The 19,506-nt window shown below is 42.2% G+C and overlaps 1 protein-coding gene across 1 annotated transcript in view; it reads right to left on the bottom strand.

The window, feature by feature from the left end:
* Positions 1-1,540: 1,540 nt before the first annotated feature.
* LOC120024657 (immunoglobulin superfamily member 21-like) overlaps positions 1,541-19,506 on the bottom strand; it is a 159,980-nt gene continuing 142,014 nt past the window's right edge. The window contains exons 5-9 of the mRNA XM_038968924.1: positions 15,801-16,296; positions 10,870-10,955; positions 8,305-8,497; positions 4,172-4,210; positions 1,541-2,873 (exon numbers count right to left, since the gene is read on the bottom strand). Coding sequence (XP_038824852.1) covers positions 2,791-2,873; positions 4,172-4,210; positions 8,305-8,497; positions 10,870-10,955; positions 15,801-16,296 — 897 coding nt within the window. The 3' untranslated portion in view covers positions 1,541-2,790. The remainder of the gene's footprint in view (positions 2,874-4,171; positions 4,211-8,304; positions 8,498-10,869; positions 10,956-15,800; positions 16,297-19,506) is intronic.

Raw genomic sequence — 19,506 nt, 5'->3', positions numbered from 1 at the left:
TAAATAGGAAAGAAAAAAAAGTGTTACTTCCGTCCCGGTTCTCCGTGCTGAAACATAACATTGGGCATTACAGTATAGTGTTTCTCAACCATACCTACAGAAATCTGATACCATCCTCGCTTCGACAGGAAAAAAGGGGACAAAACTTCCAAAGCTGTGTTTTTGTTATACAATCAGATCGCATTTTTTCTCTCTAGTGCATGGGGGAAAGGAGAGTGGCTCGCTCATCACAGCAGCAGGCCCCAGCAAAACAAGCACAGCGGCAGAGCAGACACTTTCATTACAGGAATCATGAGAATAATGAACTTTACTGTTTGACCAAATTATGGTTTTAGCCGCCCAAAAAATAGGAAGTTCTGAGTGAGGTGAAAATTTAGAATTTGCTCTTTCTAAATTTATAGGCACCCTTATCTTTTATTATGATCCATGATCTTGTCTGTCTTAACTGATGACAGAGTTGGAGCATGTCTCTTTGCTGACGTCACGTTTGACTTTAAATGTTGCGTGACCTCAGCTTAGCCTATCACAAAACTGGGGCCGGCCATTGCCAACTGATCAGTCAAAGGCTCATTATAGATGAGTATAACAGAGAAATTGCGCAAACATCTTTAAAAAAAATCTTAACAGACCCATGGGCCCGCCGGCCTTGTCACTTTTTTATTGTCTTATTTATATATAAAAAATATTTCTGTGTGTACATTTCAACCAGACCACCCATTTGCCAGAATTGCCAGATGGCCAATCCGCTCCTGATTGTAATTTAGCAAGGTGAGACGACCCCATCCCCATAAGGATGGCTCTATCCGTTCTATTAAGCCCTAAAAATCTCCCCTCTTACCTCTCTGCTGGTTTAAGCCTTAATCCTTTAATACACGGTGTATCTAGAATAGTTTAAATTGCAATTCTCTCGAATTTCTGACGCAGGATTATTTTGCAGTAAGCAAACCCCTCACAGTGTGACAGTGGAGCGTAGACAAACATACAGAGCAGTAGAAAGGGGTTAATGGCAATGTCAGAATGCTGTATATTCCAACCTAATTATTTCCAGAAATTGGAGTCTTTCAGAGACGGCCAAGACAGATTTGAAAAGTTGTGAAGGGCAGCTAAATTGTGTGTTAATCGCCAGCTTTAGTGTAGATATTCTGTAAAGAAAAGATGGCCCAAGGGATATTCTGGAGGTAAAAACGTCTGGAAGGATCATCGAATATTCCAGCCAAATTCATCCATATACACTTAACCATGACCTCAAAGTAGAGTAACTAACGGTTACTCTACTGTAACCGTTACTGTATACAGTAGATTCCTCATTATTCTGGGATGGGATTATTCTAACGGTTTTGTATGTACAGTATATTGACATCCTGTTATCCAAGATGTGATTAAGTAGGCCTTTAGAAGTAAGAATGAATTAAGTAGGTTTATCTATCTTCCATGGTAAAGACAATAAGGTAGTTTACTGCATGTCATTTTAAACACAGTTAGGTTGTAGAAGTAAAGTCAAGCCAAATTATTTGATAATCTCTCCATTTTAATACAGGTGATATGAAACAAATGCAACAACCCTGTTTACACTCTGCGTCGGGTGAGCATCTTCCTGGAATGGTGGATAACATGACCCTACTAGTAGATGTCAGGGGGAAGAGTTACATATTGTACACAACGCAGGTCACTTAAGATAGTATGCAACAAGTAAATAACTGGATTACAGGCCAGTGACAATGAGATGCATTGTTGAGCACTGCAACACACGAAAAGGAGAAAGAATTGTCAAACGTCACATGCACCACAACCCCGAACGGCTGACATAATGTAAGATACTGTACTTCCATTGTTTTTTCTATCCTCATTTAAAAACTTGCCACACAGACGATTCTGTCCTGACAGCCTGTAGGATTATCTCTTGAAACAGCAAGAAAGGATGAGAAAATACAAACAAAGGCTGTGAGCTGCTGCAAACCCTCCCAACTCTTCATCAACCATTCCTAACCTGAACCCATAAAACCTCTGATTATCTTCAATATTTATGCGGATGTACACAAAATACACTCAAAAAGAAGATTATCCATTTTCTCTTTGCGTTTAGTCCTATTGCACATTCCAAGCCATCCGGAAAAAACAACAACCGTGTAGCAATAAAAAACAATGTTCTCATTGAGTATTTAGTTTCCAGTTGTTCATCTGTAGTTTAAAGATTGGGTACAGCACAGCCCAGTGAATGGGACAATTGGGTGGGGTCAATGTGGTGGGCCTGCCAACACCGGTCGGTTCATGTCTCTCGCTACAGTCAACTCCTGCAACGTTTGAACATATCAAAACAAACCCAAATGCTCTTTTCCCCCTTTTTTAGCAACTGATTTTTATTGATCAACAGGCAGAGGTGGGACAAGAAACAAAAAAGAGGGTGTGGTCAGGGGAAGGGGTATACTGGAGGTGGTTATTCTCATGTTCAGTACGTTATGCTGTTTTCTTTATATTATAATCTTGGTTATTATTTCATTACAAAAACAGAGTGGAGGGCCATCGGGTGGTGGCACTGGTTCCTGAAAGACTGACGCATGGAGGGCCTGTTGGATGACTGGAAAAGGCTTGCAGGACTGTGTGTGTGGTGTGGGTGCGTGTGTTGGAGGGGCTTGGGTTATGCTTGTGTGTGTGTGTGTGTGTGTGTGTGTGTGTGTGTGTGTGTGTGTGTGTGTGTGTGTGTGTGTGTGTGTGTGTGTGTGTGTGTGTGTGTGTGTGTGTGTGTGTGTGTGTATTGTGTATGTGTGCATTGTGTGTGTTGGCAGGAAGGTTTCACGTCAGTTCCACAGTCACTGTGAGGACCAGGGTCAGCACCATCCATATAGGTCCAAGCACATCCACGCGAGGGGTTCCATCTGCAAGGGCCAGAGGAAGACATAGTCAGATCACTATTTATAATATCCAATCACTAGACACACACAAACTAAACTAAATCTAAATAATTAAGACAAAGCAGACTTGAATTTCAATAAATACACTGATATTTGTTTTTCCCTCTATGCCATAATGTTAAACTAAATGAAACCAATTCATGTACTGACAGATCAGATTTGGTCAGATGTTATCCCCTGGTAAAGGCTTTCAAAACAAGGACAATTGGCAACTCTGTCTCTTTGCTTTAATGGCAGCTTAACCACATTCTCCACTAAAAATGATATTGCTGCTAGAACTACACTTGAAATAGCCTCATGTTCTCCCGTTGTTTAAGTAGGATTGCAATAAAAACAACTACTATGGCCACTGCCTTCACTCCTTCCCTTGTGTCTCTATACCTCAGTTAATTTCCATTATCATCAATATTCTAAAACATTTGTTAGGACAGCCAGAGTATTGAAGCTCTGACAGAGATGGAAGAGGAGCTTGGTTTGTTGCTCTGCTGTAGCCCCTGTTCTGACTGACTGATAGGGTGATCTTCCCACACACACAGGGGGAGGAGTGGGCCGATCAGCCACTGAGCGTTCAGACATGTGTGCAGCGACCTCTCGGGCCATGTTCTACACCTATTTGACTTGCATGCGAGTCATGTCTGTGCCTCGCACTGCCTCGCACCGCGATCGGTGGCTTCCACGTTGACCTGATTCTGTCCTTGCTGTGGCACACCTGCCCCTGTGCTTGCCCGGATCATTTGTATATTCAAATATACATCCGTAAGATATGGCAAGATGAGCAGCAGAAAGAGAAAGAGACTGAGAGAGAGCCCTCATATACCTCTGTGCTTCCTCTGATAATCCCTTATCTTTACATATGATAATCTGAGGTGCAGCAAATGAGGCCTCACACTGGGTATGATACAACCCTAATCTCACAGTTCTCACAAAGTGATAAAAGTGGATAGTGACTGAAACATGATTGTATCTGAACATAGAGGGGAGAGATTTCTGGTTAATCTGTTCCCTTGTGTTGATTATAGAATGATAGACATGTCTATCTACACCTGTCGTCAGTTTGCTTATACATCAAACGCTAACCAAGAAGTAGCTAGAAGTCCTTTGTTACTGTGCCATTTTGGATACAAATTGCATGCTTGTCATCGCAGATGTTTTCAACTACATATTGAGAAATGTGTGAGAAGCAAACAAACAGGAGAAATGCTTTTTAAAAGACAACAATAGAAACTTTCGCTGTCCACCATCTTCATAGCTGCCATACTTACTGTTCGGATTCTGAGTGTTTTTCATCATGGCCGGATTTTCTGTTGAGAGACATGAAGGGGAAACGGAGAGAGAGGGAGAGAGAGACCAAGACCAAGAGAGAGCGAGAGAAAGAGAGAGAGGGAGAGACCGAGACCGAGAGAGAGAGAGGGAGAGAGAGAGACCGAGACCGAGAGAGAGAGAGAGAGAGAGAGAGAGAGAGAGAGAGAGAGAGAGAGAGAGAGAGAGAGAGAGAGAGAGAGAGAGAGAGAGAGAAAGAAAGAAAGAAAGAAAGAAAGAAAGAAAGAAAGAAAGAAAGAAAGAAAGAAAAAGAAAGAAAGAAAGAAAGAAAGAAAGAAAGAAAGAAAGAAAGAAAGAAAGAAAGAAAGAAAGAAAGAAAGAAAGAAAGAAAGAAAGAAAGAAAGAAAGAAAGAAAGAAAGAAAGAAAGAAAGAAAGAGAGAGGCAAAATAAGTGAGATGAGGAGAAAATAGAGAGCTGTTCCTAAAGCTCATGTAAAATAACATCCCCCTGGTGAGTCTGTATTAATAGAGCTGTGAACATTGGGTACTCTGGCATAACAAGTTAGAGCAGCAGTTAGAACAGTGGTCTGAGGGTGGGACAAGAAGGCAACAGCAGAGCTCCTTTTCTAACAAATTCCCCAAACTGCTGTTCTTTCAGCATCCACATGTGATTTCCCCACTTAGTCCACAAAGACAGAGAGAAATCAGTGGGTTTGTGACAGCCCGCCCCTTCACTGGTGAGTCACTTCAGTGTAATCACCGAGGGTATTATATCTAAGGTGCTTGGAGATGTTCATCATTAAGATATGAGTATTGCTTTCTGCCAGTGGAGAGTCTCAATAGCATCCCATCTTTATACTCTATTATACCTGATGACGTATAATGAACAGTTAGCAAAGTGAGCAGAGCTCCAAATATCCACCCTGCCCCTGGAGAGTGAAGTGTCTCATTTGAAGGCCACGGGGGATGGTGCCAAGGTCACTCAATCACCATTTAGCTCCCCTAAGCATGAGTGGAAGCCATCTAGGATATAGACATAGACAGATAGCCTACACTCCACACATAGCCGATGACAACTGATCAGGCATCCGGGTGTTAAATAAGCATTCATGCTCTTTCTACCAAAACGCTCCCCAAGGTAACACCTTCCCAAAGTGGCAGTTTCCCTAGAAGGAGGCTCTTTGAGCCCTTCCAACAATTTGTACATTTCTGACATTTTCTAAATCGTGCTCACGGAAGGATGTCAAGGTGGGGATTTATAAATCATGGACAGATCGTTTCTTAGTTGCATTATAGCAGTGTAAGCAGATTACCGTTGGGACACATGTCCTGTGAATATGTTAACCCTGGACACTAGCCCTTGAACATATGAACGCAGTTAGACTCCAATTTACACTGGGTGTACAAAACATTAGGAAGACATGCCTAATATTGAGTTGCACCCCCTTTGACCCCAGAACAGTCTCTACAAGGTATCGCAAGTGTTCCACAGGGATGCGGGCACATGTTGACTCCAATGCTTCTCACAGTTCTGTCAAATTGTCTGGATGTCCTTTGGGTGGTGGACCATTCTTGATACACACGCAAACTGCTGAGCCTGTCACCTACTATCATACACTGTTCAAAGGCACTTAATAACCTCTTGACACTAGGGGTCAGATTTTTTATTTTAATTTTAAATAACGTTCCCAAGGTAAACGGACTATTTCTCAGGTCCAGATCGTAGAATATGCATATAATTTACAGATTAGGATAGAAAACACTCCAAAGTTTCCAAAACTGTCAAAATATTGTCTGTGAGTATAACAAAACTGATTCTGCAGGCGAAAACCTGAGGAAATCTAACCCGGAAGTGATTTTTTATTTTTTTATCTGTGTTTCCTTGCCCGTCTTTCTTCCATTTAAAGGGGTATCAACCAGATTCCTTTCCCAATGGCTTCCTCAGGCTGTGACCAGGCTTTAGACATAGTTTCAGGCTTTTATTTTTTCAAAAGTAGTCAGGTGTCCTTTGATTAGTTCCTGCCCGCGAGAGGGGTAGCTCTCCATTTTCTTTCTCTCTTTTATTGAATAGGTTACGGTCGGTTACGGTTGAAATATTATCGATTATGGGTTACGGTTGAAATATTATAGGTTACGGTTGAAATATTATCGATTATGTTTGTTAAAAACAACCTGAGGATTGATTATAAAAAACATTTGACATGTTTCTACGAACATTACGGATACTTTTTGGAATTTTCGTCGAACGGAACGAGGCTTTGGTTTTCTGAACATAACGCGCAACCCAAATGGCGTTTTTTTGTTATAAAATTAATATTTATCGAACAAAAATAACATTTATTGTGTAACTGGGAGTCTCGTGAGTGCAAACATCCGAAGATTATCAAAGGTAAGCGATTCATTTGATTGCTTTTCTGACTTTCGTGACCAAGCTAACCAAGCTAATATAAGGCTAACTGTTCTAGCATTGATTGATACACTCACAAAAGCTTGGATTGCTTTCGCTGCAAAGCATATTTTCAAAATCTGACAGGATAGGTGGATTAACAACAAGCTAAGCTGTGTTTTGGTATATTTCACTTGTGATTGCATGATTATAAATATTTTTAGTAATATTTTTGAATCTGATACGTTTGGGAATTTTCTTCTGCCTTTCAGGACCGGAACGAGGCTGTAGTTTTCTGAACATAACGCGCAACCCAAATGGCGTTTTTTTGTTATAAAAGTAATATTTATCAAACAAAAATAACATTTATTGTGTAACTGGGAGTCTCGTGAGTGCAAACATCCAAAGATTATCAAAGGTAAGCAATTAATTTTATTGCTTTTCTGACTTTCGTGACCATGCTAATTTGGGGCTAACTGTTGTAGCATTGATTGATACACTCACAAAAGCTTGGATTTCTTTCGCTGTAAAGCATATTTTCACAATCTGACACGATAGGTGGATTAACAACAAGCTAAGCTGTGTTTTGGTATATTTCACTTGTGATTGCATGATTATAAATATTTTTAGTAATATTTTGCGCCCTGCAATTCAGCGGTTGTTTAGGAAAATGATCCCGCTAAAGGGATCCGTAGCGCAGAGAAGTTAAATCTTTTGTCTTGCCAATTCACCCTCTGAATGGCACACACAATGTCTCAATATTCTCAAGGCTTAAACGTCCTTCTTTAGCCTGTCTCCTCCCCTTCATCTACACTGATTGAAGTGGACTTAACAAGTGACACCAATAAGGGATAATAGGTTTAAACTGGATTCCCCTGGTCAGTCTATCTCATATAAAGAGCAGGTGTTCTTAATGTTTTGTACATTCAGTGTATATCAGTTCCATCTCTTGCACAGCAGTTATCTCTAAAACGAGAGTAGAGAATATATAACACATAGGAGAAGTCATGCATCCTCGGAGCAGCGGATTTGATTAAGTAGAGCAGCTATGATTGACAGGCCTCTGATCAGTTTTAATTCCAAAGGGCTCATGGGTAAACACATCCAGGGCAGCAGGACATACAGTACAAGAGTAATAGTCAGCAAGCAGTCCAACTCCCACATCAACTAAAGCAAACTGGGACTGCGATAAATAGCACATCATGAAAAGACTGATCGAGCTTGCACGTGATGGGTTGTTGAACAAAGAGGTGGGATGACACTGTCAACAAAAAATATAATTTATTATATTATGGGCCTCTCATGTGATTATTAGCAGTCAGTGTTGGAGAAAATGGGTACAATACACGCTGCTTGTGGGATTCTAATGGCTGTTGGATTTTTACTCACCCAGATGAGAGGCATTACTCACTTATGTAAATCAGCCTTTGTTGGAGAGGCATTGTTGAGTCATTTAGTGATACAATCACTTATTAATCATGCACTTAGTTTGCATAGATAATTCATATCTAAAAATGGCCACAAATCTCTTATTTTTTTACATAAATGCGATGCTTAACACTTTACAGTATGTGGATGAATAATATTAACCGTTGAAACACAATTTTAATGGTGTTTGAAATTTGAATAAGGATATTCCTTTGAATAGTGGGAATAAAATATCCCATGAATAAGATATAGTGTTAAGTTTTTGATTTTCTGCAATGCTCTCTAGGATTAGAGAATATGGTGATGAGTTTAGACACGTACCAAAGACGATGAGGCGAGTGTGCGTGTCCGTGGAGCCCAGGGGATTCTGGGCCGTGCAGCGGTACATGGAGCCGTTGAGTTCGGCTGGCACTCTCTCCAAAATCAGCTCCTTCCCATCCCACTCGGCACTCCCGTCCAGCAGACGGCCCCCAACCCGGGTCCAGGTGAAGAGGGGCTCAGGGAACACCTCATTCTATCAACAGACCACCGCAGTGTGTGTGAGGGAGGGAGGGAGGGACAAGAGGGGAACAAGAGATAAGTCCCAGCCAAGAGATTAAGAACAAAGGCTATATGAATAATACACGCTCTATTTCCCCCTAACGCAATGGTGAGTTAACAGCATGCATTAATAATCAACACTACATTTACAAAATGTTTCTCATTCTCATGCCTCTTCAGAGAGTTCCACACAGTTTTAAAATATTTCCCTTTTCAAAAGGGTTGTCATGGTTATTAAGAGGGCTATTCTCCCTCAGAGAATAAGTGTTCCTGCTGTCCTCCTCTGGATGTCTTTTCTGCCATCTGCTGGATACAGACATGTTATTAGAATCAAGTCAGCTGGAGAACACGTCAGCAGGGGAGGAGAGGGCGTTAAGTAGAGAGAGTGGTATGAGGGGTTGTGGTGCTCAAAGGTTATTCAAAGGGAACAACATATCATCAGGAATTATGATCACTCCACACATGGTCAAAGAAGAACTGGCTAGGGAACTCTACTGTTTCATCTAGTCTGCACTGCAGGACTGAGGGCCAAATATGTTGCTGTCAATCATCTTGGGTGAAAGGGCACAAAGAGATTGACAAACGATTGTCGTCTATTCCTGAAGAAAAGTGTGATGCAACAGAATGAAATTCCATTAAGATAAACTAACTGTTAGTGATAATCTGACTAGATTTTCTTTTAGCAATTAGAAATGTGACATCCCAGCCCTTTTAAAGAATCTATGACGACTTGACTCTTGCCACTTTGTGTGACCCATAGAAATGCTTTAATGAACTGAATATCTGCCTTGACAAGCTGGCTTGTCATCGTTCTGACTAAGCTGGTGTGATTTGTGTCACCTTTCAAAAACGACTGTGCTGATAAGAGTTATTGAACCTCCGAATTGACATGATGACAGAAGCGAAAGGGGTTTGTTGATCCGGGATAGTCTCATGGCATAAGGTCACACCAAGATAAAAAAAACATTGAAAGGTGTGAGTGAGACCTTCCTGTCACATATCCCCAACGGCCTTAGAGAAACCAAATTAAAAAGACCAGCCCCAATGAAAGAGTCAGTGCCTTTCTCATCTTCATATGTATTAACACATATTGGGGACTAAGCATATCAATGGAAAGAAAGGCAAAACCCCACACTGTGTGATTATGTATCATTCTGATACTATAAACCGTAGGGGATACTGATATCTTTTTTTATCACACTATGAGAAGGCAAGAGAGGTAAAATATGTTTTAGCACTAAATCTTATCTACTGGTGAAACCCCAGAGCCTTGGTCCAGTGAAGGATAAGGGAGATTTACTTTGGGATGAATCTCCATGCACTGACGTCTGCTTCCGAAGGGCCCAATTGGCTGTACATTCCAGTCAAGCCTGTTTATAGTGACCATTCTTAACACTATTCAAAGGAAAACTTCAAATACCATGAGATCAGTGGGTGGAGATACTCACATACATCTGCCCAGGTTTCAGCCTGCTGCACTAAACTAAACTTAAAGGCACCGGATCAGTGCCATGATTAGATCCTCTTCAATTCAAAAGTAGAAAACCAGAATAAAACAATGACAAACAGACACTTTATGAAAACAAACAGTGCTATCATGTCCAGAAATTCATGAACCAGTGAATGAACAGTAACAAAGGCGATTGGTGTGCTGGTCTATTAGCATGGCCTTTCAGGATTAACCTTATCCTCTCTACCTGGCTGGCTCTAGCAGGCAGCGCCACCACTGTGTCATCCATATCCCTGTCATTGAGATTGGGATCAGCTAAATACTATTCACACTGCAGGAAAGATTGTCTTTTTTTGAGAGAGGATGATAGTTTAAAAAAACAACAACTCCTAACAGGAATGCTCTAGCAGGAACAAACCCTCACTCTGCTCTGCTGAGGAATCCTCTAACAGCTTGACATGGATGCCTATTGGCTTAAGGAGATAGACTTAAGAAAACAACAGAACATCAGAGAATTGGAGGTATCCATAAACAAACAGATTTGGAAAGGGTTATTCATTTTTCATTGAAATAGTGTAATGCCTTGAGACATAGGCAGTACGCAACAGTGGAACAGGAATGTGAAAAGATAAGAATATTCCCTCCAAAAATTCAAACCAGTCACATTTTCCAATAGTGCACTTAAAAAAATAAAATCCCACAGAACAACAAACAGTATGCTAGCCTTAGACCGAGAAGACATATGGTATATCCCTCACCCTGTAAGAATGGTCACTATATCAGAAAACTCGTCAGGCTTAACTGCACATCTCCCCTGTCCCCTCCTATCCCAAACTGACATGGCTCTCCGGTTTCATAAACCCCCATGCACTTACCCCAGGAACCCCAGCGCCTACCTGGAATCCTTGCACAGTGATGCGCACCGTGTCCCCTACCTTTGCCCTGGTGGGGGTCATCAAAAGCTTGGGGCCCTTAGGAGCCGCTGGGAGAGAGAGAGAGAGAGAGAGAGAGAGAGAGAGAGAGAGAGAGAGAGAGAGAGAGAGAGAGAGAGAGAGAGAGAGAGAGAGAGAGAGAGAGAGAGAGAGAGAGAGAGAGAGAGAGAGAGAGAGAGAGAGAGAGAGAGAGAGAGAGAGAGAGAGAGAGAGAGAGAGAGAGAAAAAAGCAGTGTCATCCCAGTGGCATGTCATTTTATTTTGGATAGGGGTAGAGAGGGAGAGAGAGGCGAATACAATTTCCTGTCAATTAAGGTCATGGTGTGAGAGGCTAGGGACCTCCATGTCCTTTCATCAACAGCTAGGACAATGGTGGATTTATTTCCCCTTGGAGAGAGGGGACTAAATTGGATAGATAGTCATTACTGGAGGAGAATCGGAGCTCCCCAGGAGGAGTGTGGCGGCAGCGAGATAAGGAACACTCAGAGAACCTTGTCTTGGTACAGACAGGAGTCCTCAGATGATATCCATTATGTTCCTACTGAAACAATGGACGTTTCAGGAGAGGGGAAATGGAAGCTTCCATATTCTTCACTTTCAGAGGGGCCTTTGGATTGTGTATGGAGCAGAGATTGAATGAAGACATTGAGTGATTTGCATATGATTTAAGATTTAGTGTCATCTGTTAATCTACTGTATGTAAACAGTACTGTACTGTAGCAGGAGGACAGAGAGTCATTTTGTGGTGATGTGGCCATCATTGTGGGTTAAATGGGATCTGCATGAACTGGTTCTGCATTGTTTGAGTTGATTAACAATTTCCCTCTAGATAACCATATAGAATGCTGTGATCCCGAATGTTAGACAATGAACCAAATACAAGTGATGAGATTTGGTTGGTCAGAGATGCACGCACAAGTATAGTTATTCAGGAACCTTACAATGATTCAAATTCACACTTTTCAATATAAATCAAGTGCTTGTTTCAATTGATGAGTGAAACTAAAATAAAAATAGATAAATGACCTCAATTTCACCCATAAATCAAGTCATAAAGTGTTGGCCGAACCGAATGAAGCATCTCTTTTCTTGGGAAGTTACTGAATCTTACCCTGCATCTGGCTAATGGAATAAGAGTTACTCTGTCACATTTGAAATGGGGATTGGAAATATGCATTGCACACATATAATCAAGTCAGGGGACCCTTTTAGATAACAGGATCTCCATCCTTCTCTTTCTGTTGCTCTCTTTCAGAGACATGAATCAGATGGAGGCATCACGATGTAGAGCACGGAGTGGGGAGACAGATGCAAGACTAGCGATACACATGAGAGATTAAGAGCTTGTCAACACAATGACAACAGTGACTCACTACAGTTACTACGTTGAAATGAAATGGGGGAATGAATCTTGGGCTAGCTAAATGTGTAAGAATAATATATCTGAAGGAACTGGGCAGAACTATAGTCGAGCACCTCTATTGTGTTAGGCCTAAAGTAGCCATATCAATCATCGCCCCATAAATGAAAGATATGACATTGAACCAAGCTCATCATACACATAAAATAACAGTATTTTGCTTTAAGTGGTCTCAAGTCCATGATGAAGATGTCACTTTGCCAGTTATCATGGGAGTGTGATTGCCACGCTGCCTGCTTCCCACCTCCCACTTTCCGTCTGAAGGGTATTTTCAGTATTGGTTTCATGGCGTCACAGTGCTTGCTGGCACCGCCAAGAGGATGATGGCTGATTTCTGGGATCCACTCCAACAACGACAGTTGGTGTCCCACGTCATCACTTTTGATTAGGACAGCATGCAATGTGACTGACATACTGCGGCACCCAGGAGGGCCTCACAAGGAAATAAGTCCTGGTCTCCCAAGACGTCGGCCAGCAACCCAACCTCCTCACTTTACAGCATGGAACTGTTAGCACTATGGGATGGGTCAGTGCACACACAGTGCCCTCAGTAAACAACAGCGCTCGCTGCATCAGGTGGGCTTTGTGATCCAGCCAAACATCAGCAGGCCTGGCCTCTGACTATACAGATTTGGATGACTGCAGAGAACTCCAAAATAGACAGAGAACCTGCAGTATTGGCTGGTTGAATGGTTTGACTGTGTGGTAGAGAGAGCGAAGACAGAACCAGCAATTTAAAAGGGTTGACTGTAGGATAATTGCGTCATCATCAATCCAACACTGTATAATTCAATGCACACATCCAACCCGCAGCCTGGATTGGACTTCATACAACAGCAAGATGAAAGTGGGATAAATATGGAGATGAGACGCAGGTGAACATAGAGACACACACACGCAAAGATGCACGCATGCACACACACACACACACACCGCACAGATCAACACACAGAGCATCTGCTCTCTGATTATCAGTCTGGCGAGGAAATGACTGGTGTATGCAGCCGTGGATCATTTCTCAGCACTGTATATGAAATTACAATTCCTCCAGTCTTTTCATGCTGCTAAATAATAGACCATGCAAATAAAAAGAGTACTTTTAATTATTCAGATGTGCTGAGTTCATAAATTCTGGAATGGAGAGGCCCAGGTGAGAAACCCACAGAGGTGTTGCTCATTCTGAGAGGCTCCCAAGACCCCAGCCCAAATCCATTTGTAAGGCGAGCACGGAGCAGCTTGTGAATATTCATGAAATGTAATACAACATTGGTCGGTTGTCAGATTGTCGCTCTGTCTCATGTGGCAATATTAAATCAGTGAAATATTTATTACTTATGGGCAGTGCAAAGACTGACCAAATACACCTTGGAAAGCCATGGCCAAGGAAAGGGAGTGGGTGACACATCCCAGGAGCAATTAGCTGGCTTTAACTGTATAATCAGAAGACCGAGTTCTGCCCAATCTGAGGGATTGATTTAAAATGTGTCCCATTTTAGATGATCACATTCTACCAGGATATAAGGATATAAGAAATAATGTTTTGAAGTGGTGACATACATTTTCTACCTCAACACCTGTACTGTCTATTGTTGCATAGCCTACCCCAAGAGCTCTCACTCATACCACTCCAGTTTGAATCTGCTCCAAGCAGGTTTATGAATGCTATGAATTTCAAGTGTGCTCCAATTAAAATCAACTAATGCACATCTTCTGTTCTCTATTCTCAGGGTGTTGAGGAGGAATATCTGGAGAAGCTCTTTCCATCTCTTTAAATAACAAAGCTACTGATAATTGAATGGCTTGAATTGCAGCATAGAAAAAGCCTTGTGAAAATATGAAAGGCGTTGACAGTTAGCAAGGCTTTCTTTGTGCCTAAATCCCTCTGGGCCGAGTATATTTTACCATCAACATGTAACAATGGTAAAGAGGAGGCTGTTTCAATCAACACTCTAGCTATTTGTCTTGAGAAGACAGATACTACAGGTGTAGGATCTTAATTTGAACCAGTTTGCTACAGCAGAAAAATTTGAATTAAATTGATTATAATTAATGGACATTTTTGTAGGGGTTGACATTTTTCTTAAGGGAAAATTAAGTCTGGAAATTACAAACTTCAGAAGCCTTTTTAAACATCAAATACACTACAAGTTTTTAAATTCAGGCATTGCAGGAAAGTTATCCTGCAACAGGGTGATCAAATTAAGATCCTACATCAGTAGATTCTTATTAAGCTTTTCATGATAATGTTCTTATTCCTATGTGTTATATTCCTGCTTGGCATTGGAGTGTTAATATATGAGAGTAAAAAACATAAACAGGTTAAACATTTATTATTTGCACTATGCAGGCTCTTAAGCATTAAGCTGGCTCTTTCCCTGGCACATAGCCACTTGTCAGCCATGGTTGGTAAATCCTTTATAGGCCCTAAACACTGGTCCTTCCATGTTGGTTGAGTATTTTTCTCGCTCAGCTGTTGTTGTTGCTCTAACAACAGAAACACTATGAAAAGATAAAGGGTGAGCAACGAGTGCCGCCCCCATGTCTATCAATACAACACGGTGAGAAAGGGACACTAGCAGGAGATGGAATTTTAAGTCTTGAGACATGGATTGTGTATGTGTGCCATTCAGAGGGTGAATTGACAAGATAAAAATGTAAGTGCCTTTGAATATGGTAGCAAGCGCCAGGCTCATCGGTTTGAGTCAAGAAGTGCAACGCTGCTGGGTTTTTCACGCTAAACAGTTTCCGGTATGTATCAAGAATGGTCCACCACCCAAAGAACATCCAGACAATTTGACACAACTGTGGGAAGCATTGGAGTGAATATTGGCCAGCATCCCTGTGGAACGCTTTTGACACCTTGTAGAGTCCATGCCTCGACGAATTGAGGCTGTTCTGAGGGCAAAAGGGGAGGGGGCAACTCTCATATTTTCTTCACTTTGATTATTTGTGGAATCAACAACAAACAAATAATCCCACAGTCACATTCCCTCGTTTATCCTTGAAACAATTTAAATGAAAGTAAAGAAACCTCCTCCAATACAGGACATTTGTTGAGATTATGTCATCATATTTAGAGCATATGGGAGGCAGTGATTTGTGTCAGATGTGGGGGTACACAGAGTCGCCTCTACATTGACATCACGTGGCTGGTTGTGTTTAAATTCTCATTTGGCTTCCCTTATTCAGGTTGACTTTTTCAATAACGGTTGTGAGTTAACTCAATCTAGCAACAGACAGCTCAATGAATTGCACCGTCAGTCACTACTGAGTTTTGCATTTCACTCTAAACTCGCAATCTGCTCAGCTGTAACACAATTAAGCATCAAATGGAAATCAGTGTTGTTCGAAGTAGATTTGCGATGGAGACATAAGGAGGCCTGAGTAAAGCAGAGATTGAGTAAGACATCGGGGAAACAAGGAGAGAAGGGGAGAGGAGTGAGTTAGGGGAGGGGTATGTCTGTGTTGTACTCACCCAGTGTGACCTCTGTCTGCATGGGCATGGAGAGTGCTGGGTGCTTGACCTCACAGCTGAACATGGCATCATTGTCCAGCTGGGGGTTAAGGGTCCAGGTGAGTCTGGCCTGCACCAGCACAGAGCCATCACTCTGGGGGATGTGGGTGTGGCTGAAGTAGTAGAGTGGGTCAGTGCTCTGCACCCAACGGGGGAACTCCCGGCTCACCACAGTCTCTGGAATGACCTCTGTGGCAGGGCTGGGCTGCTGCTGCTGGCCCTGGGTGTGCTGGCCTGGGTTATGACGACGCTCAGGGCTCTCGGTGAACAGGCGGGCTGGCCGGCCCTCTGGATCCAACAATGAAAGGGACCTCTGCAGCTTGGTGTCGTCCAGGTCCCTGCTGATGAGCGGCCTGGCACCCCGCACCCCCGCTGAGCCACCACCGTCCTCTGCAACAGCTGAGGGGTGGATGTAGGAAATCACCTCTATCAACTCTCCATCTCGCTTAAAGTACACCTGAGAGAGAGAGAGACAGAGAGAGTTGTCCCGTTGACAATTTTGATTCTTATTATCTTAATATTGTAAATATCCAAAGTAAGCTTTGGCAATATGTACATTGTTACGTCATGCCAATAAAGCAAGTTGAATTGAATTGAGAGAGCGAGAGAGAGAGAGAGAGAGAGAGAGAGAGAGAAAGAGACAAAAAGAGAGAAAGAGAGACAAAAAGAGAGAGAGAGAGAGAGAGAGAGAGAACAAAGGGAAAGTGAGAGAGAAAGAGAGAGAGAGAGAGAGAGAAAAGGGGAAAGAGAGAGAGAAAAAGGGGAAAGCGAGAGAGAGAAAGAAAGAGAGAGAGAAATAGAAAGGGAGAGAGAGAAATAGAAAGGGAGATAGAAAGAGAAATAGAAAGGGAGAGAGAGAGAGAGAGAGAGAGAGAGAGAGAGAGAGAGAGAGAGAGAGAGAGAGAGGGAAATATAAAGGGAGAGAGAGAGAGAGAGAGAGAGAGAGAGAGAGAGAGAGAGGGAAATAGAAAGGGAGAGAGAGAGAGAGAGGGAAATAGAAAGGGAGAGAGAGAGAGAGAGAGAGAGAGAGAGAGAGAGAGAGAGAGAGAGAGAGAGAGAGAGAGAGAGAGAGAGAGAGAGACAAAAAAGGGAAAAGAGAAGGAGAGATTTGGGTTGAATTATATCCCTTCCAGTATTCTTATTACAGCTTCAAGTGGTGATAATGGGCTGTAGGTACTCAGTCACCAGTGAGCTGCTGAAGAGGAGATGTGTCAGAGCTTTGCTCGGTGCTGGTGTTCAGCCGGGCTTTTCTGTCATATTACAGGCGTTTCCTCACTATTTCATGGGGGCATTTAAGATCCCTGGCTGGTAAATCTCTTGACAGGGAATTCAAGCTCCCATTTCAACACATAACCTCCAGATATTAGCTTTAACATCAGGATGCAGAACTAGTGCCCGTGGCATTGCTAGTTGTGAAGCTCCCTACTCATACTGTGATTTTAGATGTTCTCTTTTCTTTATTTATTCGAAGAGAAAAATGTGACTCGCAGTCCGTTAGGAGACCTTTGGACATTTGGAATCAAATTGCAAAAGTATTGTTAGCCTAATATAGTACATTTCACTCCATTGTTTGGCTTCTCTGTAAAAAGAGATTGCTGAGGCATGCTTTGATTTGATGCCACCTCAGGGGCTGTTCACTCTGCTGGGTAAATAGCAGTAATGAGTGTAAACAAGTGTGACGTAAGGCCATGCTCCTGGGGGCTGACTCTCTATGGCTCCATATGAACAGATACCAATAGGGAGAGAACAGACGACCAGCACTCCTCCTAACATGAACACAACACTTTCAGGTTTATATGCTTTCAGCTACAGCACATCCCAGACAGTGCAGTACATAGCTATTGATTGAACAATGAACAAGGGATTTAAATGACTCCTCCATACGGTGTACTGTATCTCCTTGTTTAACACAACAGTGCATGTATCCCTGCTAGTAACATGATAATGCAGTAGTACTACAGTGTATATTGTATACAGCAGTCACACAAATATAGTTTTCTGTGTTGAGAGCCTTAACTATAAATCAACTGATCAGTGCTATGTTGACTTCCTATGTACTGTGTATGCCTACAGAAGTAGGATCTCAATTTGACCTGTTTCTCACAGCAGGAAAACAATCTTGAAGCAAAAGGACATTTCAATTACAATTAGAGATTTTTTGTAGGGGTTGATACATGTTTTGTTAGGGCAAATCAAGACTGACATTTTAAAGTGGAAAGTACAAACTTTAGAAGCCTTTTTCAACCTTGAATACACTACAAGATGCATTCCTACCTCTGGACGAAGAGTTTTTCTTCAATGAGTCGGACGCGAGGGATATACTGTTGACACCCGACCAGGCCCCTATCCCCGTGATTCGCTGGAAAAGGAAACGGCGATTCCGAGGCAAAAGATCAGGGTGCCTTGTGAGGACCAGGCGACGAGTGGCTAATCTGCCCTTGCCCTCCATTCTGCTAGCTAATGTTCAATCGCTAGAAAATAGATAGGACGAACTGAAAGCACGTAAATCCTACCAACGGGATATTAAAAACTAATATTTTATGCTTCACCGAGTCGTGGATGAACGACGACATTAAGAACATAGAGCTGGCGGGTTATACACTCTATTGGCAAGACTGAACAGCAGCATCTTGTAAGACACGGGGCGGGGGCCAATGCATTTATGTAAACAACAGTTGGTGCACGATATCTAAGGAAGTCTCAAAGTTTTGTTCGCCTGAGGTGGAGTATCTTATGATAAGCTGCAGACCTCACTTTTTACCCAGAGAGTTTTCATCCGGTTTTTTCCGTAGCTGTCTATATACCACCACAGAGCGAGGTTGGAACTAAAACCGCACTCAATGAACTGTATTCCGCCTTAAGCAAACAGGAAAACGTTCATCCAGAGGCGGCGTTCCTAGTGGCCGGTGACTTTAACGCAGGGAAACTTAAATCAGTTTTACCGAATTTATATCAACATGTTAAATGGGCAACCAGACGTAAACAAATTCCAGACCACCTCTATTCCACACACAGAGACGCATACAAAGCTCTCCCTCGCCCTCCATTTGACAAATCTGACCATTACTCTATCCTTCTGATTCCTGTTTACAAGCTAAATTTAAGCAGGAAGCACCAGTGACTCGGTCTATAAAAAAGTGGTCAGATGAAGCAGATGCTAAACTACAGGACTGTTTTGCTAGCACAGAATGGAACATGTTCCGGGATTCTTCCGATGGCATTGAGGAGTACACCACATCAGTCACTGGCTTTATCAATAAGTGCATAGAGGATGTCGTCCCCACAGTGACTGTACGTACAGTACATACCATAACCAGAAGCCACGGATTACAGGCAACATTCACACTGAGCTAAAGGGTAGTAGAGCTGCCGTTTTCAAGGAGTGGGACTCTAACCCGGAAGCTTATAAGAAATCCTGCTATGCCCTCCGACGAACCATCAAACAGGCAAAGAGTCAATACAGGACTAATCAAATCAAATCAAAGTTTATTTGTCACGTGCGCCGAATACAACAGTGAAATACAAATACAGTGAAATGCTTACTTACAGGCTCTAACCAATAGTGAAAAAAATGTATTAGGTGAACAACAGGTAAGTAAAGAAAAAAAATAACAATAAAAAAACAGTGAAAAATAACAGTAGCGAGGCTATATACAGTAGCAAGGCT

The sequence above is a fragment of the Salvelinus namaycush genome, chromosome 2, assembly GCF_016432855.1.
Source record: "Salvelinus namaycush isolate Seneca chromosome 2, SaNama_1.0, whole genome shotgun sequence".
NCBI lineage: Eukaryota > Metazoa > Chordata > Actinopteri > Salmoniformes > Salmonidae > Salvelinus > Salvelinus namaycush.
The sequence above is the reverse complement of the archived record's forward strand: the minus strand, read 5'-3'. Positions and strand labels throughout refer to the sequence as shown.